The 27,598-nt window shown below is 33.8% G+C and overlaps 1 protein-coding gene across 12 annotated transcripts in view; it reads right to left on the reverse strand.

Moving 5' to 3' along the window:
• Window positions 1–27,598, reverse strand: part of CASD1 (CAS1 domain containing 1) — a 68,956-nt gene that overhangs the window by 15,529 nt on the left and 25,829 nt on the right. For 4 of the 12 annotated variants that reach the window (XR_009260460.1, XR_009260459.1, XR_009260458.1 and 1 more), the window contains exons 8-17: window positions 27,015–27,229; window positions 25,000–25,422; window positions 23,874–23,963; window positions 16,872–16,991; window positions 15,743–15,899; window positions 14,261–14,340; window positions 11,840–11,941; window positions 9,218–9,358; window positions 8,587–8,664; window positions 4,796–4,888 (exon numbers count right to left, since the gene is read on the reverse strand). Coding sequence is in view for 7 of the 12 variants with exons in the window: in XM_058725068.1 (XP_058581051.1) it covers window positions 4,796–4,888; window positions 8,587–8,664; window positions 9,218–9,358; window positions 11,840–11,941; window positions 14,261–14,340; window positions 15,743–15,899; window positions 16,872–16,991; window positions 23,874–23,963; window positions 25,000–25,422; window positions 27,015–27,229 (1,499 nt within the window). In the remaining 5 variants the exon portion in view is untranslated. Of the gene's footprint in view, window positions 1–1,338; window positions 2,795–4,795; window positions 4,889–8,586; window positions 8,665–9,217; window positions 9,359–11,839; window positions 11,942–14,260; window positions 14,341–15,742; window positions 15,900–16,871; window positions 16,992–23,873; window positions 23,964–24,999; window positions 25,423–27,014; window positions 27,230–27,598 lie in introns of those variants that run through there. The other 8 variants (XM_058725064.1, XM_058725070.1, XR_009260461.1 and 5 more) reach the window with 6 other exon arrangements.

The raw sequence follows: 27,598 nt of genomic DNA on the forward strand, positions 1-27,598 counted from the left end.
CACTCACCTTAAAAATTTTAACTGGCTATTTATCTTAGAATGGAATGGTAGGGTATAAATGTTATTTCATATCAGTACCTAAAGCAAACGATAGGATCTATCTAGCTGATAGGTACAGTGAATGGTTTTTGCTCAAGGCTCTGAATTTAATGCTTTTTTGGCTATCCATAAAAATGGGAAGGTTTGGCAAAGGAAATGGGGAAGGATTGCAGTAGATTTGAGTCAACCAAGTATCTTTTGGGCCCAGATGGTAGATTTCTCAGTGTGATTTATATTACAGACAATCTGAGTTTAGAGAACCTCCATGGTTTTATCTCAATTTTAGTGTGTTGAAATATTCTGTTAAACATCTTTTTCTGAAGAATGGGATGACAGAGCTATGATAGTCAGAATCTGAATCAATGCAGAAACAGTATTAAAACATATACCATTCATAGATGCTGTCCTTATGGCAATTTTACCACAATAACCTCTTACCCATAAAAACTCATTAAGAAAATTTAATGTAAATAGAATACGCTTTAATTACAAATGTACTATATTTTAGTTATGATATATAACTATAAATAAAAGAGTGGGACATATGAAATGAGAGCATGTGAAGAAATGGCTTGTTAAGCTCTATGCTTGAGTTCAAATAGGAAGGAAAACATATTCATTGGGTATCATGATTGGAAGACATAAGTGCTTCCAAAAAACAGAGAAATACTGGTCATCTTTCTTTTTCAATTGTTTCATCGGGAAGAATCTTTTTCAGGTGATAAAACTTACAAGCTAAATTAAAATGCACTCTACTCATTGGCAAGCCACACCAGCAAGAATAATGTGATCACAGTGCTTGGAAGTTTTTGATTTATAACTATACTATTCTTTACTTATAAGGCTGCAGTCTAGGAGGCAGAGCAATGAATCATTACAATTGTCTATCTGGGAAATGTCAAAAGATTAAGTAAGGGCAGAAGAAGAGAGAAGAAGAAAGAACACACATTTTTGTCTGAGAATTATTCCACAATTAATGGGAAGATACCACTAGCACATAAATCCAGTGCTGAAGAAATAATAATTAAATTTTTAAAATCTTCAAATAAGGCTACTAATAAAGCATAATGCTTAAACTTCCTGGGTAGAAAAGCAGATTATCCTCTGTGACTCTGAAAACTAAATCATTCCTTATTCGACTATCACAGTGACCTCTCCCGATACACTAAGAGTTTGGGAAAATAAACTTAAGCTGAATAAAATAAATGAATTAGAAATTTGAACCAATCATTAATGGATCCAGATTAAAAAAAAAAAAAGGACACATACAGTTTAATTGATACTTTGCTGATACAAAAATAAGCATCCACAGAACGTTTATTTACTGTTTAAATTACTCCATATTTTCATATACCATGAACAGAAAATATATTTTATCCCACACACAGTAAGAACAAACAAGTGCAATCTTTCAAACATTAAAAGTTATAATCAAATCTGTACAACAGATAAATAAATTTATACCTCTAACAGTTAGCCTGTAACAAAACAAAATGAAAAACATACATTGCCTGAAGTCACCGGTTTACTTAAAATTCTACTCATGGTTAATACATCTCACTCGTAACAACTTGAATTTTTACTACACTGCACAAGTTAGATTGATAAATATTTTAAAAATAGGGGGGAGTAATAGGAAATACCAAAATGATTATAAAGAGCTTTCCAAACATTGGAAATAGACAGAAATTAATTAGTTGAAGGAAAACATTAAATGGATCCACAGGGTACTGGTTTTACACTGGTACAGCTTCAGGAAAGAAAACATGTGAATGTCTGGATTGGAAAGAAAATTTGGCCTTTTTATAAAAAGAAGCAACAGCATCAACAGTGACAAAACCCTGTCATGGAGCCTAGAACAACTCTGTGAGACAAAGTGTACAAAGATTTAGGTATACCTGAAAAACACAGTTAGGAAGAAAAATCATGTCAGGAAACAGATAACATCAGAACATGAACATATATAAATTAAAGGCATACTGTTTATCATTCCACATCATTGCACATATGATAAGAAAACAATACTGCAGTCATTCTTGAGTAAGAAAGTTTCGGTGAAGTAGGAAGTTGCATGATAAATACAGGTGTAGACAATCTTATTACCACAAATTTAGTAAATATCAAAACAGTGGTGTCACTAAGCTAATTAAATTATCTATATGTATTTACTGGAAAGGTAATTATTTCCCTGCCTTCATGTTAACTTAAAATCATTTATAAATGGCAATATAGATCCAGTAGAAAAGACTTTTCACATGCAGTCCTATACAATGCACTCTGCTTCAATTTTTTTTTTCAGTATTTCACATTGGAGATGTACATTTCCAATATATATACAACCACACATGTTCAACAGACGCCACTGAGCTGTCCTCTTGCCACACAAATTAATTTACATATACATTTATATCTCCAGATAGATACTTTTCTCCTCTAGGCAGACACAAAATCAGTCTGAAGAGTTTAAGTTTTTTAGGATCTTAGGAACCTAATGTCTGGATTTGTCTTGAATCGACGATAAGATGAGGAGTCCACAAAAAAATGCAGCTATACATGCCAACCTTTTCAACAGAGATGAGTTATCTTTAGGAATAATAATCTGTGCAAGATCATTAGTGATCTGAGAAATTTCATGTGCCACACAAACAAATATGAAAGTGCTGACAATGATGTTGAGCATAGGGTTTCCGGGTATGAGAACCAAGATGCCTCTTGTGTCCGCTGCCAGCCAGATGTGATACTGGCAAATAAACAGCTGGAAGGAAAGTATCTAAAGTTAGATATGTACAGATGGTCCAGGACTATCTCATAGTTTTGCCTAACTTAAACATTTGGTAGCATCATTACATTAGCAGGCTTTTTCCAAACCATTTAATTCTGTTTCACTCTTGGTCCTGAAAAGTCTACTGTGGTCTACTCTCCAGAACTCCTACTTGCTCAAGTACTACTTCAAAGTCCCCAAGAAATGAAACAGGACGCTTAGAACTTTAAAAAACATTTTTTTTGCATGACATAGAAGACAGCTGACAGAATGATATCTGAACTCTGGTATTTAGACACCAAATAAAGAATCACTACGTGTGTGTCTATGCACATAAGTGTATATATATATATATATATATATATATATATATATATGTGCATACTGCATATTTAATTATATTTGTGAACCATATTTCTGTATGTGGATACATGAGCAGGAAATGGCATGGATTTTAACATGTCTTCAAGTGTGCTTTGAATGGCCAGACAAATTTTTTCAACTGTATTTTCATGCTTCCATAGTATATTTCAACTTTGATGTGAGTATACATATTAGATGACACCACTACAACTTTGATTGTGATCACAAATGTTCTCTCATGAAATTGGTTCAAAATATCAAAGAGTAGAAAAATGCTTAAACTACCTCCCAAATATGAGACCATAACATTTCTATATATTTTTTTAATGTTTATTTATTTTTGAGAAAGTGTGTGTGCACACGCACATGTACAAGCAGAAAGAGAGGGGGACAGAGGATCTGAAGAGGGCTCTGTGGTGACAGCATAGAGCCCGACGTGGGGCTTGAACTCATCCACCATGACATCATGACCTAAGCCAAAGTCAGACACTTAACCAACTGAGCCACCCAGGTGCCCTAAAATTTATTTTTACTAGAAATACCAAATTATAACTTCATTCAATTAAAATTTATACAAACTCTCATACTCCAAGTATTAAGCAGTTGGCAAAATATTCTTTATATCTACTGAATGATTTGGTAAGCCATTCTCGATTAATAATTCTAAATTCTATTCAGTCTCACTTATGAGACAAAAAAATAATAGGACATTTATTCAAGAACTCAAAAATTTATTTTCCCTATTTTAAAAACAACTTAATAAATCTTATACTCTAAAATGTATCTTCTATGATTACAATATGAATTCCACTGTTTTAAAATGTTCTATCTTGGGAGCGCTTGGGTGATTCAGTCAGTTAAACATTCCACTCTTGATTTCAGCTCTAGTCATGATCTCATGGTTCATGAGTTTAAGCCCCATGTTGGGCTCTGGGCTGACAGCGGGCAGCCTGCTTGGGATTCTCTGTCTCCCTCTATCTCTGCCTCTCACCCTGCTCCCTCCCTCCCGCGCGCTCTCTCTCTCTCTCTCTCTCTCTCTCTCAAATAAATAAATAAACATTTAAGAAAGTAAAATGTTCTACTTTGAATAATAGAGCTCAGAATAGGCAGAATGTATTTTAAAACATACTTTAAGGTTTTAAATAATTCATATTAGGTACTGCACACAAAATGTAATGAGTTTAAAAAATTTCCCCAAATTTCCAATCACAAAATTTCCTGAATTTTATTATGATAAGTATTGATAAACTAAATTCTAATAATATTTAATTATGGAGATGAAGAACAAATCAAAATCCCCTCAGCTTGTCTTCATTCATATCTATTTATAAATTTCATTTATATCTATTTAATTTTTTTCTCTCCTGATCTCAGCATCTTAGTTGTGTTTAAAAGCTTAAAACAATATAAAGAATATTTGAAAGTCATCTATGTCCAGTCATTTAAGTAAGGCTTTAAAAACATACTATTCTACTGCTGTTGAAAGTTCTGAATTTTTTTCTATAATGCCATAAATAACATAGCTTTGATTTTTTAAAAATGTCTGTTGGATTCATGCACACACAGCCACACACACACACCTGCATGTAACACTTGGCTATAGAAGATAGAACAAAATATTAATGTACCAACCTCTAATGAAATTTTTCCAAACCAAGCAAAAAATGAACTATAAACTGAACGGGCATATCCAGGGATATTCCTTATTAGGATGAAGGCTAAAATCTAAGGAAAAACCACAAAGGCAAAATAAATAATCTGTTTACTAAAAGTGTTTGCTTCCTGTCAAGTGAGAACTTTATGATCTATGTTCTTGGACTATTTGATACATACACAATGTTTTTTTTTCAATAAAGTTTTGGCAAGTCATTTTTGTTCTAGAGTCTGTCCATGTTAGGTTTCTCAACATGTGCTCTGTATGTATACCGCATGCCAGTGCAGAATGTAGGTAGTGCATGGCTGAACAATTTTATGTGTATTTGAAAAATTGTAAACCCACGTGAGGCCCTTTGTGTAGAAAGAAATGATATCCTATGTTGTGTAGCAAAATTCATAAAATTTCATGATACAATTTGGCTTCTTCCATAAAGTATCTGCCTGACTGGCAGCCATATGCCTTCCTTTTGCTCTCTTCAAAAGCCTCCTTCCGCTAACAGCCATGTAAAGATGAGAAATGGCAGGACTTTTAAGATGTCCTCATGTTTGCTCTGTATGGCCAGGCAAATGATGCCTTGAACTGCATTCACATGTAATGTATTTTCTCCTTTTGATCTCTTCTCTCCAAAAACAATCTCCAGCTTTTGGGCGCTGGCCTTCACCTCTCTCCCCCACCCTTCTGTACTAGGTGGAATAATCTTGAATTTTCTAAACTTCTAATTCAGTGTCACACTCAATAACTAGTTTATCAAGCAAAGAGCTCTCTTTAGAATCTACTCTCCTTATAAAGAACAAAGAAATTGTTAAGTAAAAAAGTTTTCACTTTCACAAACATCTTCTCTCCTAAAACTTCTCTCATAAAAAGACTGAAAGATCTATTTGCACTTCAGAGAAAAATCCCATATTCAGTGTTGATCATTCTGGGCATCTGGTCAAAGGCTTTCGGAAGAAGCCTCTGGGATGCATACAAGATGAGCAAATAGGAGATCTGTGGGTCCCTCAATCATTGGGAAAAAGGAACCAAAGTGAACTACTCAGGTACTATTAAGTTGAGTGATCTTCATGGGCAATAGCATCAAAGGGACTCAAGTTTGAATCTGGCCTTTCCCTTGTATTAGTTTTGGGATTTAAGGCAAGGTACTTTACTCCCTTAGGTCTGTTTCCTCATTCATATAAATAGGGATATGATTTACTTGGAAGGTTGATGTGAGCATTTGATGAGAAAACACATAAGAGGTACTTATCATAGCATGCACTGTGAGTCATTTAAGAAACATATTAGGTTTAATAGCACAGCTGGTATATGTAATGGTAAAAATCATAAAGGTGAGACCTACACAAAACCCTTGAACATGAAACCATTTAATGAGTTATTATAAAGTACTGCGTAAACTGTAAAATGCTAGGAAGAATGACATAGATACCTACAAATCACTAGTCTGAGCTCTCAGAAAATCCAGGAATAGTTCTAAGCAAATCACTTTCTTTCTTTCTTTCTAACTTTAGAAAGAATATGTACTTATTTCTTTAGCATATTCCAGTCTGAGTTTTGTCATACACTTACTAAACAATGTGATAAGGGGGATAGAAAATCAAATAATAGCCATGGAAAAGATAACAGGGGTCTAGGGAGCCATCCTTATTAGCTTTGTAAAGAAATAATAATAATGCTTAAAATTTGTTCAGCATTTATAACTTGTTGGGTACTGTGCTAAGCACTTAATATACATTATTTGTGGTTAATCACCTGTATGCTGTTCTATAACAAGCCCTTCTGGAAATTTCTATCCAGATTGATGGGCAAAACTAAAAGGTCAGGATTCTAGGATTGCTCTACAAGAGTGAAACAGATAGAAGGATTGAGAGTATAGAATTATTGAACAATTATATTATACACCTGAAACTAACATAACACTGTTAATTATACTTGAATTAAAAAAAAAAAAAGATTTGATATATAAGCCTTCTGCAGGCCAGGCTGGGAAAATACTTTCTAACAGAAAACTAGGAATCTTGTACATGTTAAAATCTTAAGAAGCTCCCTCAGATAAGTATGCTAAAGGTACACAATCATATATATCATTTTTAAAAACCACAATGTCCTATATACACACATCTACACCTATACCCTCACACCTACGTTACCCTTTGGCATCTGAAAATAAGAGTGAAGTGTGATAAGGATGTAAAATTTGGGGCTCCCTGGATGATCTGGTTTTTACAGTAGGGGACTGGGTCCCTTGAAAAGAAGTAGCTGCTAATAAAATTAGTACTTGCTTCAATTTATGCTTCCTGTCCATTCTTTTCCTCCGCACCAGAGGGGCTGAGGCCCTCACTGAAAAAGTATTAAGTAAACAGGAGTGTGTAGAGGGTAGTGACTGGAAAGGAAGGTGATAAGGATTAGCAGTGCTTGCCTGTTATTGTATGTGTATCTACTCTTTCCTTTAGCTCTTCTTATATTGTTCTGTATTGGTGCATCATGAACGGTAACACCTCCCTTCCATTATGAGTAACAGAAATGATATCAAATATGATATACCAATCATTACTGGTAAGCACTATTACTGGCTACAGAAGTCGTGAAAATGCCACATGACTACAGCATAATGTTTAAAATTTCATTATCAATTACATTTTAAGAGTCTGTCACATGCTCAATTCTACTGACTATATAGAGGCTTAAAAGGAATAAAATAGTTCCTTGCACTGAAGAGAACTTAAGACCTAAGAGAAGATCCTCTAGAAATGACCCCTGCTCCTCTTTGCTGGACTACTCATTTATTAGGTCATGGCTTAGACACTACTTTCTCTAAGAACCCTGCTCAGATACCAAGATAGCTTGAGAAGAAACCCCACATGCTTCCAAAGCTTCCTGTATTTAACCATCGCCACACTATCACAATGTCCCATCATCACTGGCAACGGGAGGTATCCCTGCAAAATGTCAATCTGCTTTGAGTTGCCCCTCGCCTCTGCCCACCTCTCAGTCGCTACCAAACACTTCTCTAGACGCTGGCTGAGTTCTAGCCCGAACAACTTTCTGTAAATTTCCTGAATGTCAATTTGCTCCCTTCCATCGCAGGGCCTGAGTTCTTGCTGTCCTTTATCCCTCCATTCTCAACTTAATTTTCTCATGACCCCAGACCATGCCTGCTACAACTTCAACTAGGTCATATCCCCTTACTATATTCTCTTGTAGCATCATATACGACTCTTTATAATTATGTGGTGATTATATGATTACTATCTGTAATAGAAGAATGGAGGCTCTGGGAGGATAGGAACTATGTCTATAATACCCCCAGCATAATATTAGTGCATAGTTATATTTGTTAAATGCATGCAAAATGTTAAATGAACAAATATTTACTGGTTCATATCTCTACTAGACCATAAATTCTATGAGGGCAGGAGCTGTATATATCTTAACAGTAAACTTCTTACATGTAGCATGGTACTTAACACACTGATAGTTATGATTTAATAAAGAAATATGAGTAAATGAAGACAAAGCAAACATGAGGAGAGTTAACAAGTTCTGAATGCCTACTGTAAAGTGACAAATATTGACAATTTCCATACATTTCACGTAACAACCCTTTAAAAGAAATTTTAAGGTTTCTGTACAGTAAAGGAAGGTAGGGGTTAGGATGATTAAATAACATACCTACATTTTATAGTTTGATCTCAAATCTCTCTGCTTCTAAAGACTGTGTTCTTATCAAGAATTAAGAAAAACATTTTTTTTCCTAAATCAGGATAATTACCTGCACCACAGATACAGATGGGTGGAGTTCATTGCACTCTGCTTTGTTTTTACAACTGCTAGCCCAGATGGAATAGGTCTAAAACAAAAAGAATATATATGGATCAGTTCCTGAAAATACTTATGACTCAATGAAGCAGCTTCCTCATAATCTACACAGTTTTTGTTTTGTTTTGTTAATAACATTATGCTCCATTATGTTATTTAAAAAGCCTTAGTGAAAGCTGCCCACAGGTTCGGTCATCACTTATTTTGGTATGCTCAACTGTTAAGTAAAAGAAAGCAGACAGAGAGGAGCACAGGTCTGTGCTCCTCTGGAAATAGTGATCATGAGGCAATGATCACTCTTCCTGTCAAACACCTCACATTTTATTTTTCCCCAAATTTATTACATTTTTACAAATTTCCATTTCACTGAGTCCTCAGTCATTCTTCATATTTAACACATGCATATATACACATACATATATACATTCTCTTAGCATTTATGTTCAATGAGAAGAAAATGGAGAAAAAGGATTTTAAAAGTAAAGATTTATTAAAAATAATTGATTGAATCCCTATCTCTTAATGTTAATATTCTGTACCATTTAGGATTTTGGAAAACTAGAGGATTACACTTTGAAACTTACCAAGAAAGAAACTACTGAAATAAACAATAGAAAATTTGAAATTTTGTTTGAAAAAAGAGGTTCACCCTTTCCTTCAGAAAGTACTTGACGCTTCTGTAAAGCCAGATAAATGAAAGCAAACAACATTCCATGAAAGACTACCTAAAAAATAAGAAGAGAAAATTTGTTTTAAACAGCTAGATTTCAGTAAGTAGCAGAAATAGTTGGAAAATAAGGACAATATATACAAAAGTAAGTAGGTTAAAAGCTTAAAGATTAAATGAAGGTCTTAAACTTCAAGAAATGACATACAATCAAGGATTGTTAGAAACTATCCACAGCTCTTGCAACAATATGAGATAAGCTGGTTCATTTTGAGCAGTCTCAGCCGCAAGTGAAGAAATAAAGAGAAGTTCAAAATAATGACAAAAACACAAGAAACAAGTGTTGATGAGAATGTGGAGAAAAAGGACCTCTTGTATACTTTGATGGGAATGCAAACTGGTACAGACACTGTGGAAAACAGTATGAAGTTTTCTCAAAAAATTAAAAGTAGAACTATCCTGTGATCCCATAATTCCACTACTGGGTATTTATCCAGAGAATACAAAAGCACTAATTTGAAAAGATATATGCAGCCCTATGTTTACTGCAGTATTATTTACAATAGCCAAGATACGGAATTGGCCCAAGTGTCCATTAATAGATGAATGGATAAAGAAGATGTGTGCATATATATATACACACACAATGGAATACTATCCAGACATAAAAAGAATGAAATCTTTTTATGCAATAACATGGATCTAGAGGGTTTAATGCTAAGTGAAATAAGTCATTCAAAGAAAGACAAATATCATATGATTTCATTCATATGTGGAATTTAAGAAACAAAACAAACCAACAAAGAAAAAAGGAGAAAAACCAAGAAACAAACTCTTAACTACAGAGAACAAATTGGTGGTCATCAGAGGGGAGGTCAGTGGGGTGATGGGTGAAATAGGTGAAGGGGATTAATAGTACACTTATCATGATAAGCACTGAGTAATGTATAAAATTACTGAATCACTGTATTGTTCACCTTAAACCAATATAACACTATATGTCAACTATACTGGAATTAAACTTTAAAAAAAGAACAACAACAATAAACTATTCTGAAGACATATGGTAAAATTTAAATGCTCAACCAAAATAAAACACATTTTATCTTGATACTCTCAATCAAATAAAACAACAATAACATCACCAATATCATGCTTTTAAGAAGGAGCATATGCACACAAGAATGGGGAAAAAAAATGGTAGACCAGAAAGCACATAGAGCTTCCTTTTTTTTTTTTTTAAACAAAGGTTTAAAGTGAACTATCATGGTAGATTGCTGTAATGACTAGGTTGAGAATTTAGAAGTTGGTAGCAAGACTTTAGCAAAGCTTTTTATTTATATGTGATTTTGAAGTGCAATGTAGTATACTGGAAAGTGCATAGGTACTGGAAACCAGAAATGGCACAAAATAGGCATTAAGAAAACATTTGTTGGGGCACTGGGTAGCTCAGTCAGTCAAGCATCTGACTTCGGCTCAGGTCATGATCTTGCAGTTCATGAGTTTGAGCCCCCTGTCGGGCTCTGTGCTGACAGCTCAGAGCCTGGAGCCTGCTTCGGATTCTGTGTCTCCCTCTCTCTGTGCCCCTCCCCTGCTTACACTCTCTCTCTCTCTCTCTCTCTCTCTCTCAAAATAAATAAACATTAAAAATATTTTTTTAAATCAATAAAAAAAAGAAAATCTTTGTTGAATGAAAAATAGGATGAGTGAAGTATGGAAGAAAAAAGGGAAAGAGAGAAGAGAGGTAATTAATATTTATTCATTGTCCATTATTTTCCAAATGCTGTGCTCGATATTTCCTGGCCAATTGAATCTTTCCTTCAAGATTAAAGTTACGGAATCACCCATGACACTGTTCTCTCTTCTTTACACACTTCTACCACAAAATCCATACTGTATATAACTTAGTACCTAAATATAAATAGTAACTTTGGGTTTTAAACTAGATTGTAAGGCTTAGAAGCCTGGTGGTATGTCTTCTTTCTCTAATATATTCCTCATAAAACCAACATCTAGAGCATATACTAGGGTTCAATAAATATTGTGTTGAATGGCCAAAACACATATATGAGGGATCATTTTTATTTTTTTTAAGTTTATAGGGATCATTTATTTTTAAGTTTATTTAAGTAATCTCTACACCCAACATGGGGCTCAAACTCACGACACCAATATCAGGAGCCACAGGCTCCACTGACTGAGCCAGCCAGGCACCCCTATGAAGGGTCATTTGTAAATCAAAATTATGTCTCAAAGAAAGGCCACTTTATAGACAACATTTTTACAGTATTTTCCTGCTCATATATATATATGTATATATATACATGTATATATACATGTATATATACATGTATATATATATATATACAAACATGCATACCCTCTCTCCACTATAAAAAAATGGGAGGAGGGCTGCTTTAATTTACCAAGTCAACATACTTCCTTATACTAAAACTAAATAAAAATAATTATAATTTTCCAAATAATTCTTTTAAAGCGTTAATTTGAAATGGCAAAAGATCACAAGGTAAATACATACGTAACGGTCTAACCTCCATCTGAACCACCATTCATATACATTCCCTTTCAGTTCAAAACACTTGGACAATGGCCAAAGAGAAAAGATCTTCTCAAATGCACCCTGAGAAAAGGAATCCAGAACACAAAATAAGATGGTATGAGTCAATACTTGTTTTCTAACTCTATTCTAAATTATAGTTTTCTACTAGGATTATAAAAAAGTTATTCACAATTTAAAAATTCTTTAATTTGACGTTCATTTGAAAATAAATTTATTTTACTAACGGCTAATAAAGATGACTTAAAACTTTTTTGTTAACTTACTTTCACTGCACATGAAAGGCTACTGAGACTGCAAAATTAAAACAAAAAGTAAGCTAGTAACTGGAAAATTCTTCCATTTAAGGTTTTTAATCTATTACATAAAGCAGCTAATATTTACTGATCAAAACATCAAAATACAAAAGACCTCAGCCATTATGATATCAATATCCTAAAGAATGATGGTTAAAGTTAAAATACAGTTTTTCCTTCTCTAAATGTCCTTAATAATCTATAATTAACCATCTGAATTAAAAGAATCCTCCGAATTAGTCACCTTACTTAATCAACCATACCCAAATGCCATTACCAGCCTTTGAAACAAAGTTTACAATTTTACTCTGGTCAAGTTAGTGAATGCACTCTCTTATTAATCTGACAAGCCTGGAAAATCTGGGACTGAAGGGGCAGAAGTCTTGGGTGCATTCCTGCACATTAATGAAGTCTTTCAAAGAAGAGAACAAAAACCTCAATTCCCAGACTAAAGAAGGACGGCAAACTTTTTGAAGGAAAGCTCCATTATTAGACCTAATGCCACAGCATAGAAAATGTAACATAACAATTTTTAAAAAGGCTATTAAAAACCAAAAAAGTGAAAACAGCATTGTATTTTAGGTAATGCTGAATCTTTATAAGAACTTTATTATTTTAATAAAATACAGTATCCTCCATTTAACCATTTAAGAATTTAAAATACCTATAACTTATTAAACAGAGGTCCTATCAAAATCTGTGCCTCAGAAAATAGCGGATTCTTACCAAGAGTTGCAATATAAAGTACTTATAGACCATAAATATTGATATGAAGTACAGAAATATAAATATCAAAATAAAATATAGAAATATTTAGCATCTATTAGAAATACATGGTCCTGTAGATCATATATATGTATTTAGCACTTAACATATCATTTCTGATTAAAAATTTATTTATGTGATCAACAGAAAAGTTTTTAGTGAGCACCCATTTTGTGAAAGACACTGGGCTATACTGGGCCATGTACTTTTTCCTTTTGTACACTAATCCAAAGCTGGGGAAACCTTTATTGAACCTCTGGTTCACCTTCCCTGGTCTCCCTCAGATGCACCACAGAGTGTTTGGAATTTTAATCAATAAGTGTCAAGTAGCTGTTGCAGTTACCTGGCTATTTCTTCATACGTTTGCTATTGTTTCCTTATTATTTATAAATCTCCTGCAAAAAACCTTGCAGGTCAGGCAGAAATAAAAATGCTTTATTTCTAAGCATGAAAATAAGAATGAAAGCCTACAAAAACAAACTAATAAAAACCAGCTTTATAGGATCACTCTCTCCCTCTCTCTCTCTCTCTCTCTCTCTCTCTCTCTCACACACACACACACACACACACACACACACACACACACACACAATGCTTATATGGCATTTGCACCTGACACAGCTAAGTACAAGACAGGGAATGTTGGAGATGGGAGCAAACTACAGAATAAGTCACAACTACAGGCATTCAAATTAAAATATTTTGTTATAAAGATCATACTGCCCAAATAATATGTCTGTCTGATGGACTGACCAGCAGGTAGGAATTTGCCACCTTGCTAAAGTAGCTGAAAACATCTCAACCGTCATAAGAGGGGGATAAAAGGGTAGAGGTAAGAAAATGACCAAAAATTTTATTAAATTAAACATATTCCATACATACAAACCCATTTGCTCCTGAGTTGGTTTTACTAACTGCCAAAATTTTAGTCTATGCAGTTATGGAAAAGTCAAGTAACACTTTGAAGCAATGAATAATGCACAAACCAAGCTGCAAATTCTGTCAAGAGAATTTTGATCTCCACTTAGAGTAGTGTCTTATAAGAGGCATTCAATAAACGTCTGATTGATCAAAGTCAAGTAAAATGGATTTTGAACAATTGCCAGAGGAAGAGCTTTAAATTGCTCTTACAACAAAAACAGTGGTAACAAAAGTAGATAGGTCTCAAAAGAACTACACTGAGTAGTCAACTACAGAGTGACACTTTTATTACAGTCATTAAAAAATGAAGCTAAAAAAAAGCTCTGACTCTTCTTACATACTTTGACTTGAACTTTAAAATAAAATAGAACAAAATATAAACTGAAAAGACTGTACAAACCTGAGAATATGCCAAAAAACATATACATAACAGCAAGAAGGCTAGTTTCAACAGTAAGCCAAAATGCCAGAAACAATTTCCTAAGAGAGAAAACATTTAATTTACTAAAAAGTATAAATTTACATAAAAAACATATTAAATAGTCTCTGTTTAATGTATTAATACTCTGCACAGTCCTTACAATAATCAAAGGCTGCCTATAGGATACATAAAATATATGTAAGTGGTATAAACTGTAAGATGGGCAAAAAGGAAAAGACGGACCAGCCTCACTAGGAAGGAGGCCACAACCCACACCTGACACCTTACGTATCTCCTGTTCATCCACTATAAATATATCTGAAAATATCTCCTGGATTCAATTATACCCATGTACTATTCAAAGTTACAACAAAATTTGGAAAAATATGTCAATATGTTCAATGTAATTCTAACAAACATTCATGTTGAATATAGCTTAGGTAACACTGCTTAAACATTAAAGTTTCAAAGAAAGAGCTTAAGAACTCCCTAATGGACTAACGTTTAACCTTAAAATGTATTTTAACGTATGCATATTTTAAGTTACGTGTTCATAGTTTATATATATTGATTTAATTTAATATGTTAGGTTTGTGTCGAGGGATTAAGGTACAAAGGCTATTCAACGACATTAATGGACTTGATTAAAGGCTGGAACTCAACTCTTTCCTGAAAAAGTTATTTGACATTATGATGGAAGTCAGTGGAAGATATTTTTGATATATAATATTTGATTGAAAGAGTTAAGTTAAAAATTACTAAAAACAACAATTTTTAATTTTTCCAAAAAAGGGAAGCTTTTATTTCAATGATATGATCTTCAGGGGGAAAAAGCATGAAGAGAAATGAATGTGGCCTCACTTTGAATATGACCAGTAACTGGCTATGTGGAGTTTGAAGGTGACGACCTTCTGGACGCTCAGGTTTCTTTATATGCACAACAGGCTGACAGTAAGTGTGTAAAGAGTTGTCTAGAGGGTAAATTATATTAGTGCCCTTTAGACCTGGCTGACATAAAAAGCCTTTTTGTAAGTGAATGTTTATCCAAAAATCTCAATACATGTAAAATATATAAAGCAGAGCTGCCAAAGACGAGAGAAGGCTATAAGGGCCTGGAGCCCCATTGGATTGCTCTCCTCTCCTCCAGTGGTCTTCACTCGGGCTCTGTACAGGACAGTCTGACAAATGCTGCGTCAGCTGATGTGTAAAACAACTTTGAAAAATTTAGATTAAAAAAAACACATACATACAATAGACATGCAAACTATTAATCTGCACTGTTATAATACTTGAATTATTTAGCTGTACCATTTTGGAAACATACTTTAAGAACAAAGTTTCAAATATCAAAACTACACATAAATTTAAACTATGTCTCAATAAAAAATAGCCTTTAACAATGAGAAATAAATTTTGTACATGAAAAGTATATATTTATTAACAGTAAGAGAGTATATTTACCGTTTGCTTTTTTTTGGATTATTTGGGGCCATAGTGCTAAAGTAACATATATGACCATGAACCATACAGTGACCAAGGGGACAAAGTAATAGAATTGATAAGGCCGATCCATTACTATACATAACACCACTACCAGGAAATTGAGACGAAATAAGACCTATTAAAAAGGAGAAGAAAATGGTTTTCATTCCAGGTATGCAGGAAAAGCAAAGACAGATTCTCTCTGACAGAGTACAAACGTTTATTTAAGACCAAAGTAATAACTGCAAGTATATTTTACTAATCCTTAAAATTACATTTGTTCTACAATCACTGTAAAGAGTTGAATATAAAATATTTATGCATCATTATATTAACTAAATCCAAGTAAAACACCAACCTCAGCTGTCCTCTGGCTACAACTGTCATCTTGCTAAATGTAGGGAGAGAATTGTAAGTCTCCTTCCTAAGGCTATGGTTTATAAGCAGAGATTAGATTACGTCAACAAAAGGGTGTCCATTTCATCTGTTTGATGTTGATTTACCCCATTTAGGATTAAGTTGAGAGTTGTCATAGATACAAAATAATATTACTCAAATTAAAAAGTGACTTTGGGACCTCTGTTAACAGTCATGTCAGACCGTGTGATGTCACTCAAAGAACACAGGGTTTAAGCAGATTGATATTAGAGTTGTACCACTTACTATCTGACCATAGGCAAATTATTTAACCTCTCTGAGCCTCAGTGTCCTTTCTGTAAACATGAAGATCACAACTCACGGTTGTAATGAGGGATAAATAATGTTCAGGAAGTGTCCAGCACAAGGTGGAAACTTAATAAATATTAATCCTCTTCTTAAAGAAAACATAGCATATTATAATAATTCCAGGTAACTGTACATTTCTATAAAACTGAAGTGAATTAGCAGTGTCGTCCCTTGAGTACCGGTCCTTTTATTAGACATTCACTTAAATTACATTTTCCCTTCACTCAGTAATAAATTATTTATCTCGAATTATTAACCACAGAACACAGAAATAACATAACTTTAAAGTGCAATGTCATATTCAAATTATTGGTGGCCTTATAATGACCATATTCATATTTTTATGTCAAAATGAAAGAAGAAGAACTGAAATCATCCCTACCTGACAGACTCTATGAATTCCAAAGTCTCCTTTGATCCAAAAGTATGAGAAATGCCCATACCCTGTCTGAAACAGGTATGCAGCAACCAGAACCCGGATGTGCATGTACACAGGCAAAAACTGTTGACAAAAAATAAATAGGTAAAATATGTTGGCACTAACTATACTTTGAAACATCATAACCAGTACATTTAATCAAGGCAATGGATCATCGTTACCAGTTGGTATAAGCTCAATAAAAACATTTATGTTCAAAAGTTAGGCAACACAGACCAAGCACTAAAAAAATGTAGACTTCAGAATCAGACCCGATTCAAATTCTGGTTCTGCCCCTTACCAGCTATGGGACTTTAAGTCCGAGTTTTCTAAAATGCAAAATAACAAGGTTCTTATGAGGAATGCAGGAGTTAATAAATGTGAAACACTTTGTGTATTTCCTCCATTTAGAATTAAATATAAGATATCCATAGTTATTAATCATCAGATATGCTGAATACGAGGTAACTCTGGATTTCACATTTTCCCAGTGAGAAGATAAAAAAAACCAAAAAACAAAATGCCACATTTTTGGCTCCCTTAAAAACATGGACTTTAGATTTGTAAATTGTTGTGTAACTACCTATTTAATTATTTAGCAAAAAATGTATATTAAAATATATGCAAACATAATTTAGAAATATTATTTCCCTCCCATTCTTTTTTTTTTCAATATATGAAGTTTATTGTCAAATTGGTTTCCATACAACACCCAGTGCTCATCCCAAAAGGTGCCCTCCTCAATACCCATCACCCACCCTCCCCGCCCTCCCACCCCCCATCAACCCTCAGTTTGTTCTCAGTTTTTAACAGTCTCTTATGCTTTGGCTCTCTTCCACTCTAACCTCTTTTTTTTTTTTTTCCCTTCCCCTCCCCCATGGGTTTCTGTTAAGTTTCTCAGGATCCACATAAGAGTGAAACCATATGGTATCTGTCTTTCTCTGTATGGCTTATTTCACTTAGCATAACACTCTCCAGTTCCACCCACGTTGCTACAAAGGACCATATTTCATTCTTTCTTATTGCCACGTAGTACTCCATTGTGTATATAAACCACAATTTCTTTATCCATTCATCAGTTGATGGACATTTAGGCTCTTTCCATAATTTGGCTATTGTTGAGAGTGCTGCTATAAACATTGGGGTACAAGTGCCCCTATGCATCAGTACTCCTGTATCCCTTGGGTAAATTCCTAGCAGTGCTATTGCTGGGTCATAGGGTAGGTCTATTTTTAATTTTTTGAGGAACCTCCACACTGTTTTCCAGAGTGGCTGCACCAATTTGCATTCCCACCAACAGTGCAAGAGGGTTCCCGTTTCTCCACCTCCTCTCCAGCATCTATAGTCTCCTGATTTGTTCATTTTGGCCACTCTGACTGGCGTGAGGTGATATCTGAGTGTGGTTTTGATTTGTACTTCCCTGATGAGGAGCGACGCTGAGCATCTTTTCATGTGCCTGTTGGCCATCCGGACATCTTCTTTAGAGAAGTGTCTATTCATGTTTTCTGCCCATTTCTTCACTGGGTTATTTGTTTTTCAGGTGTGGAGTTTGGTGAGCTCTTTATAGATTTTGGATACTAGCCCTTTGTCCGATATGTCATTTGCAAATATCTTTTCCCATTCCGTTGGTTGCCTTTTAGTTTTGTTGGTTGTTTCCTTTGCTGTGCAGAAGATTTTTATCTTCATAATCCCTCCCATTCTTAATTTTTTAAGTTTATTTATTTATTTTGAGAGAGAGGGAGAAAGAGAATGAACGAACGAACCAGCAGGGGAGGGGCAGAGAGACAGAGGGAGAGAGAGAATCCCAGACAGTCTCCACTCTGTCAATGCAGAGCCTGATGTGAGGGCTCCATCTCACAAACTGTGAGATCATGATTTGAGCCGAGATAATTTAAACTATGAGATGAAACTATCAGACACTTAACCGACTGAGTCACCTAAGTGCTCCCAACGCTCAATTTCTGAAACAATTTTATTTTACTCTCCTACATCAATGTTACATCATGACCAAGATGCTTAGAATAATTTACCATGGTTTTTCAGAGCATCCTATCTTCACTTCTTTTTTTAACATTTATTTATTTTTGAGACAGAGAGAGACAGAGCATGAATGGGGGAGGGTCAGAGAGAGAGGGAGACACAGAATCTGAAACAGGTTCCAGGCTCTGAGCTGCCAGCACAGAGCCCGACACGGGGCTCGAACTCACAGACCGCGAGACCATGACCTGAGCCAAAGTCGGATGCTTAACTGACTGAGCCACCCAGGCGCCCCTCCTATCTTCACTTCGAAATTAAATGAAATGTAACACATTCCTGATCTATATTTTATGGGAATCACTGGAAATATCTCATTTATAACTCCTAATTCTCATAACCCTAGAATGCTGTCATTCATCCTATCAGCCACCACTCCTTTACGTGTATGATCATGATCTCCACAACACAACTAGTGCACTGGTTTTGAAATAATCTTTTTTTAAATTTATTTTTATTTTTTTAATTCATTTTTGAGAGAGACAGAGATAGCGTGAGTGGGGGAGAGGCAGAGAGAGAGAGAGAGAGAGAGAGAGAGAGAATCCCAAGCAAGCTTCGCACTGTCAGTGCAGAGCCCGATGCGGGGCTTGAATTCATGGAACCACGAGATCATGGCCTGCGCTGAAACCAAGAGTCAGATGCTTAACTGACTGAGACACCCAGGCACCCCTTGAAATGATCTTTAAAAGGCTTGTTCAGTGACATCCAACCCTTGCAATTATAAGATTATTCTTTTAGGGATAATTACTAAATCTATGTAAACATTTTTTGGCTCCTATTTTATAGATGCATCTGATCACTCTGTGATTATCCAGCATTGACAAACTTATGGCCACTTCAGGTTAATGTATGTTTTCCAAGTGATACCTTGTAGGAAAAAATAAAATAAGTAGACATCTTAAATAGATTTTATGAGTCCTTCAATGTATGCATCTTTTGTATATATCCTTGAATGCACCCTTGAGCACATCTTTTTCTTTTCTGAGAAGGCAAAAAGCCCTCAATTTATAATAGGTCATAAACTCTTCAATACCCCTTCTACTCTAGCCAAACTGTTAGGGTTCTCTGTCTCCTAGAGTGATTCTTGTGCCTCCCTGTCACCTTTCCTTTGTTTATCTGTTTATTCTACCCTGGAATATTCTTCTTGTGACCATATTTTGCTTATTCAAATCTTATTCTTCTTTAGAGCCCTGTTCAAAAATTTCCTATCTTTACTCTCAGATGAAAGTCATTTTTCCTTCCTCAGAGTTCTTACAGCACTGACATCTATATATCAAACAGGGTTTTTATTTATTGCCCTTCATCATTAGTTCTTTTTAAATGTCTTATCGTTAAATCAGAAATTTTCGATGAAGGTGTAAGCTACTAGAATCACAGTGATGAAGGTAGGAAATGTCGTATTAAAATAACCTCAGGATTTATCTAAGCCTGTCACCTCATTCTTGAAAGCACTCTAAAATATTCCCTTCAAGTATCTGAACACTTTGAACAGCAGAATATGTACAAATTCCCAAGGCAATCCATTCATTTTCAGATGGCCATTTACTACCATAAAGTTCCTTTTCAAGAAAAGTTGAAATCTAACTCTATGTAAAAGCTACCAACTTCAGTCTTCTAGGGCAATGCTATGCAATAGAAATAAAATGCAAGTCACATAGTGCACTTTTAATATGGCTACCAGAATATTTAAAAAGCTCAAAGAATCAAGTGAAACTAATTTTAATAAATATAATGTATTTAATTGAATATATACAAAATACTTTCATTCTAACATGTAATGAGGATGTAATAAGATATTTTATATGTTTTAGGCTAAATTTTTGAACTTAGTATGCATTTATCACAATTAATCATACTTAACTGGTATGTATTTCACATTCACAGTACATCTCAATTCCAACTAGCTATATTTCAAGTGCTCAACAGCCACATGTGTCTAGCGGCTTCCATAATGGAGAGTCTAGCCTTAGAGCCTTTTGCATACACTGATTCTTAGATCTGATTGTTCTACAAGTACCTGAAAATAGTTGTCAAACCTAGGCTAACTATTCCCAATCACTTTAATCACTGTCCACAAACATGCTTTGAAATCCCCTCAAGACTGGGGCTGGGCCTACAAACTTCAGACTTGGTTATTACATTTAAAAAGTAAACACTATTCATTTAAACTAAATTAAACACTATCACAGCAATCTGCCAAGTACCTGCCAATGTTGGATTATTGAAAATTTCATGTAATACTTCTCCCAAGTTTTTATTTTAATGCATTTTAAGCCAACAAAAAAGTTGTAAGAATAATACAATGGATATCCATATACCATGCTGACCCATTTTAAAGAATGCTGCAGACTACATCGTTCCTAAATATATTAGCAAGTATCTTCTAAGAAGATAAAATAGTTTCTTACATAATCATATATCATTTTAATAACCCAAGATTTAGTATTACTATAACAGTATCTATTGTAAAATTTACATTCAAATATCCCTGACTGTGCCAGTAACATCCTCTATGGTTTAAAAACAAATTTTTTTTAGGAATCTTGGATCAAGTATCATACAGTGCACTTAGTTGTCGTTTCTCTTCTGTCTCCTTTAATCCAAATTATTTTTCTTTTTATCTTTCATGAGTCAAGTACTACAACAAAATTTTAATATTAAAATATGTTTGGAATTTTAACTGCATTACAATTAATAGCTAGGCTGGCTTCAGATTCTGTTCTTTTTCTAGTCCCACAAATTTTCCCTCAAGATCTTTTATTCAGATCCTTTCATGAAAGTTACTTACAAACTCCCAAAGGAAAAAAAACCCACTGTGGAACACAAAATCATCTACTGTATAGACCTAACTCGCTGTACTCTCCATATTAAATTCACAGTGTTTTATCCCTATTTCCTATAAATTATGTTTTAAAAGAATGTTTATACCAACAATTGCAATCTGCTAGACCATCTGGATTATTTTAAGAATTCTCTGTATTTTTTTATGGTTTCTATTTTAGTATAAAAACATGGCACAACTAAAGTTTGACATATTTTAACATATTTTACTCAAAATAAAAAACATTAAGATTATGTAATTAAAATAACCATGGCAGTTAAAAAAGGTTTTTAATGAGGGTAATCCCTCAAATATCCAAGAATCAGGTCCCAAAATATGTTATAACCCATGCTAATTATGCTTTGCTAATGTAGACACAGGTAATTTTTAACCACAAAATCCTATTATATAAAAGAACAGGAATATGTTAATTAATCATAACAAATGGTCTGTTAATGAAAAGTATGTCCTTTCAGAACAGAGATTTTTAAAAACTGTAATTTAGGATATATTGGGATGTAGTCTAAGATATATTAGAATTAGAATGCTAGCTTGGCAAATGATTATAACAGAATGCCAAATTACCTTCATCCTTTTATGATCCAAATTCTTTCTGGAATCACTGAATTGAGGAACTTAATCTGCCATTAATTCTTTCTATCTGATTTTTTTAAAATAGGAGTATCACCCTTTAATATGTCAGCAATAAATTATGTCTCTAAGTGGCATTTTCTTAAAACAAAAGACTTTTTTCCTTCTCAAATTAATCTAATCCTTATTCATATGTGAGGGGTATTTCTAGGATTCAATATTCATCTCTACTGACTTTTTAGAGAATCTGACAAATCTATCCTCCAAATTCTGAGCTGGGCTTACAAACAGTCTTACTATCCTCATCTCCCCTTGCCTCGGATTTCTTTTACTGTCTTCAATCTTCTGTACCAACTTGAACTCACTAGGTCCCCTTCAGTTGCAGTGCGACAGGAATTTCACTGCTGCCACAAATATACACATCATAGCCATACAATTTCAGTAAAAATTATACTTCATTTCTTTATCTTCTGCCCTTCAAACAAACCATCCATAAAATCATGGACAATTTTTGAAAATAACGAAAAGATTCAATGAAGAATAATATTATTTTCAAATTGTTGGAGATATCTGAAGAAAACCTCAGTATTATTTGTTTTCTTAACTGCTACTTTGGAAATTTCAAAATACTTCTGTCTGGACAAAATTCTTATCTCAATTTATCTCAATTTATCACCAATTCAAATACTATTTACAGATGTGTGCTTTGTGTAAACAAAACAATAAAAAACAGTTCAGTAGTTCCATAATTGTTTTAAAGCATATTTTATAGAAATCAGTTTGTACCTTCACTATAAAACTTGCGTGAAAAGTAGTTATACGATGTAGGTTCGCCCTCCAAAGTCTGCTTTAATTGCAACGTAGCTGGAATGTTACAACTCGGAATACGTTTTTTTTTGTTTTTGTTGTTTTTTTTTTTACTCCTGTCAAATCCAGGGTGTCCTGAGACCATGAGAATCCTATCTTTTAAGACAACTAGGGAGAAGGAAAAAATGACTTTGTCCAGGTACAGCACATCAATGGTACAATGGTAATCCATTAGTACCTGAGTTCTTTGAATAATGGAGGAAAAGAGTTCTAAGGTTTTTAAACTCTAGAAGTGTAACAATATAAAATACAAGTAAGGGTAGAATATAAATATAGTCATCTAATTTGATTTCTTTTGATAGTAACTTGTCTATTTGAAATCTTTTGCAATTAAGTGTCATCTACATTGTTTCCTCCTAAGTTTAAATTAGCTGTCCAACAGGGTGGCATGAATTAATACCCTTAGGTTATCAGCTGTTTCTACTCCATTAAAATTAAGGCCAGGTATTACTAATAAATTATTGGCTGAAGACTATACATTCTCAAAGAGTCAGGTGGTAGGAGAAGAATGGGAAGGCATAAAGGTTGGGTAGAAAATAAAATGGGTCTCTAAACGGTCAAGAATATAAAACACAAAAGAGGTGGTGCCCTTAAAGAAACATTAAAGTGCCACTGTTTCCTATATTTTCTGAATTTAAATTCAAAATACTTACTGTACTTGCTCCAGAGATATGATAAATCAGAATCACAAGTTGCATCCAGCCTTTCCATTCATCAGTTTGTTCTCTATTTAACACTTTAGTCTGTGGAAAAGAACCAGTCTGTTTTACAATTCATTATGAAGGTATTATTAAGTAAATTTTTCTTATAGGACATAAAGCTAATGCTTCTGTTAAAAGAACTTTGGAGAAAAACAAACAATTAAAGATTGTCAATTTATTTGATAAGATATATAATGAAACTATTTCAATATAATATGAATTGGAGAATTAATATAAACTAAAGGAGATTTTATATATTTAAGTTGCTACTCATGGTTTTATATTAAGATTACATTTAAAGTTTGACAGATGTGCTTGTTAGTCTAAAAAATGGCATTGTATAATTTTCTTTAAAAAAATCTTAGGAGTTTCAGCTAGAAAAGATCTTACAGTTCTCTTATATTTTACTGTGAAAAAATGGTCCATTATTATAGTTTATTTTCCCAAGGAGATGAAAAAACTGATTAGTCATCCTCATATGAAAGTTACTTCTTACAAGAGAGTTTATTAATTCAAATAAATCATGCCTTAAAAAGAAGTTACGCTAATATTCTGAGCAATTACAATAATTTGAAAACAGGAAATTCAGACTATTATAAGCAGTGCCCACATTATTACATAAATTCTAATTTGTGTGTATACATGTCTGTATAGATATATGAATATAAAATGTTTGTGCATATAGGCATTTGTTAATTATATTTTTTAGTTACTTTTTAAAAACTTTACGTAAGATAATAGTATCTCATGTTTGTAGACCATTATAAAATTGGGAACACCTCCACTTTCCCTATTCCCAAACAGGCAAAATAACACTAAGTCATGACATCTTTTTCACAGATCCTTATTCACCAATTTTTTCAACAATCTTTATGTGACTCTGAATTTCTTCCAAACTGTTTCAAAAAAAAGCAACTGTTAAGAGTCCACCAGGCAAAGTACAACCACAATATCCTTTTGTCCTCTTCTATATATGTGTTTGAATATTCTGGCATGGTACATGATTATTATTTCTTTAATCTAGAGTTTACAATGAGATGAAAGAGTTAACATGAGCTAAAAAGAAAATGACTCTTACCTCCTTAGTATTTTCATTGTAAAACACTCCCAAAACCAAGATGTAGATAATTGGAATAAAGAAAGTTGAATGTGTATAAAATTTGTTTTCCTTCATAAATAGATTTGCACGGTCACACATATAGAAATAAGCCATTATCAGGCCAAGTTTGCAGAAAGACTGTAAAAGTATTTCTAATGGAGACACAGAGGTATTGATAATATTTTTCTTTTCCTCTCCACTTTCCAAATCAGTACATGGCTTATTCTTCCGATGAGTGTTACGATGAATTATATAAAAAATTAAATATCCGATAATAGATAAAGTAAAAAAACAAGCAGCTAGCTTCTGTATGAGGGTAAGAGGAGGCCGAGGTTGACAACAGGAACCATCTACAGGCTTCAAAATCTTATTGCAATACACGTTCATAAGAATCATTGCACTCTGTGAACAAATCAAGTTATTTGGTTATTATCTTGTCAGTAATGTATCTTGCATTAGATTTTCTCTTGTGAATATTACTGACTTTTCAGCACCGAAACTAAAATGCCTTTGTACTCTTTGCTACCATTTCCCAAATAATGGTATGCAAATAATGGTATTCCTTAATCTGTAATAGCCAGTTCAGGGTTTTTCAAACTTCTTGGACTATGATCCATAATGAAACACTCATTTTATAATGTGACCCAGAACACATCCACAGGAAACAATATCTATCCTTACTATCTAGAATGCACTCTGACATTTGTCTATTCTATTCTTAAAAAAATAAAACACTGATTTCATGGCTATTGGGCCATGACCTTTGGTAAAACAAATACTGACAGATGTCAAAGCCCAAAGAATTTTAGTTAGCAGACTCGCAGGATACTTAAGATAGAGTGCCAGTCTTTAGATGTAAAAAAAGATGTAAAATTACTGCCACCAAAAAATCATTAATTCTTAGCTAACAATATTTGTAATGTGCTTTTCATTTGGTTTATCATTTATGAGCACTTAGAATTATAAAGTTTTAAGATTTCTAATGTTAAATAAAATGTGGAATCTTCAACATGGTTTCATTATAGCACAAATCTCCTAGATAAGCTGCCAAGATTCTGCCTAGTTGAAAGTTCAGTCAAGTCTAGTTCTATAAAAATTTTATAGTTTAGGCTATTTTGGAACTCTAAGATGATTATATTTTTTAAGCCTAAACGTTCAAAATACTCAACTATTTAGAAAATCTCATACTTTTAGCCCTGCAACTTCAGGAAGTTCTGTACCTGAAAATCTTGAAGATACTAGCTTACAAACTCCAACCCAAGGTTCTTAACCAGTTCCAGGGGGTCCACAAAGCCCCTTAAAGTATATGGAGAGCCATGTGTGTGTATATGCATATACACACACAAACACGCATTTCTGCAAGACTGGAACAGAATCATTCCTTTTTACAGAATACTCAAAGGGGTTATGTGATTCTCAAGAAGATTAAGAATCACTCCTTTATAAGAAAACAATAACTAAATAATATCTGCTGTACTGTATGTGACAATTTATAACCATGCAGTTCTCTTTCTTATTTAACCTATTTCCATCTGTCTGGATTTGTTCAGTAACTACTATGCAGCCCATATAAAACTTAGGGTAAAATAACGATAAGAGAATAAAAATTATGCTACATGTTTAAAAAGGTGCTCTTCACAGAAGCTTGATCTTACACATTTAAGGTTTTTAAGGCAAAGAGAACATAATACAGTAGTTTTTAAACAGGAGTGTGGTGAGAACTTATAAGCTTAGGAGACAAGGTATATTAAGAATGAGGAGCACTCAATAAATGAAGTTTCATTTCCTCCCTCCCATAACTTCTTTCCTTCTTTTACTAAAACTCTCACATGTATAAAAGCAAAATTAGTTCTACGTGCATGTTTAGATAGAATAACTACAAGTAATTAAGACTGTAAAAAAATAAGTTGTTTGTTACCATATTATAGTGACTTATAGCTAAAACTAATAAGATATTGTAGTTTCTATCTCCTGATAGATACAAGAATTCTTACAGTTTCTCTGCTTGATTCAGGAAGATGTAAGCCATCCAAAGACTCTGTGATGGTTTCTTGAGCAATTAATTTAGAAACACTGAACATCTTAACATTTGATTTAGAATTTCTGGTGCTACTATTCAAAATGCTGACTGCAGCTTCATTGTAGGCATCTATCTTCTCATTAGTGATCATTTTCCTATTTTCACTTAATAGATCTTCATAAACAGGATCTGTACACAAAACACATATTTTTAAAAACACATTTAAAAAATCCCTACTGATAGAATTAGTGATCATGCAAGTTCACTGATTGTACTTCATATTCTGTTGTGAAAGTTCAGATACTTTGAATCAATCGATATCTCTTTTAAATCTAAAGAACTTTTATCCCTCTCTTATCTTAGTACACAGCTTTCAGGAAATATTTTTATGTTCTAGCATATCTTAGGAGTTTAAAATTTGGGGATACTGAGTACCACTGGGCAATGGGAATTGAAAACTAGACCGAAAAATGGGGTGCCTGGGTGGCTCAATTGGCTGAACGTTCAGCTCTTTATTTCAGCTCAGGTCATGATTTCATGGATCCCTGAGATCAAGCT

Source organism: Neofelis nebulosa, chromosome 4 (assembly GCF_028018385.1).
Source record: "Neofelis nebulosa isolate mNeoNeb1 chromosome 4, mNeoNeb1.pri, whole genome shotgun sequence".
Lineage (NCBI taxonomy): Eukaryota > Metazoa > Chordata > Mammalia > Carnivora > Felidae > Neofelis > Neofelis nebulosa.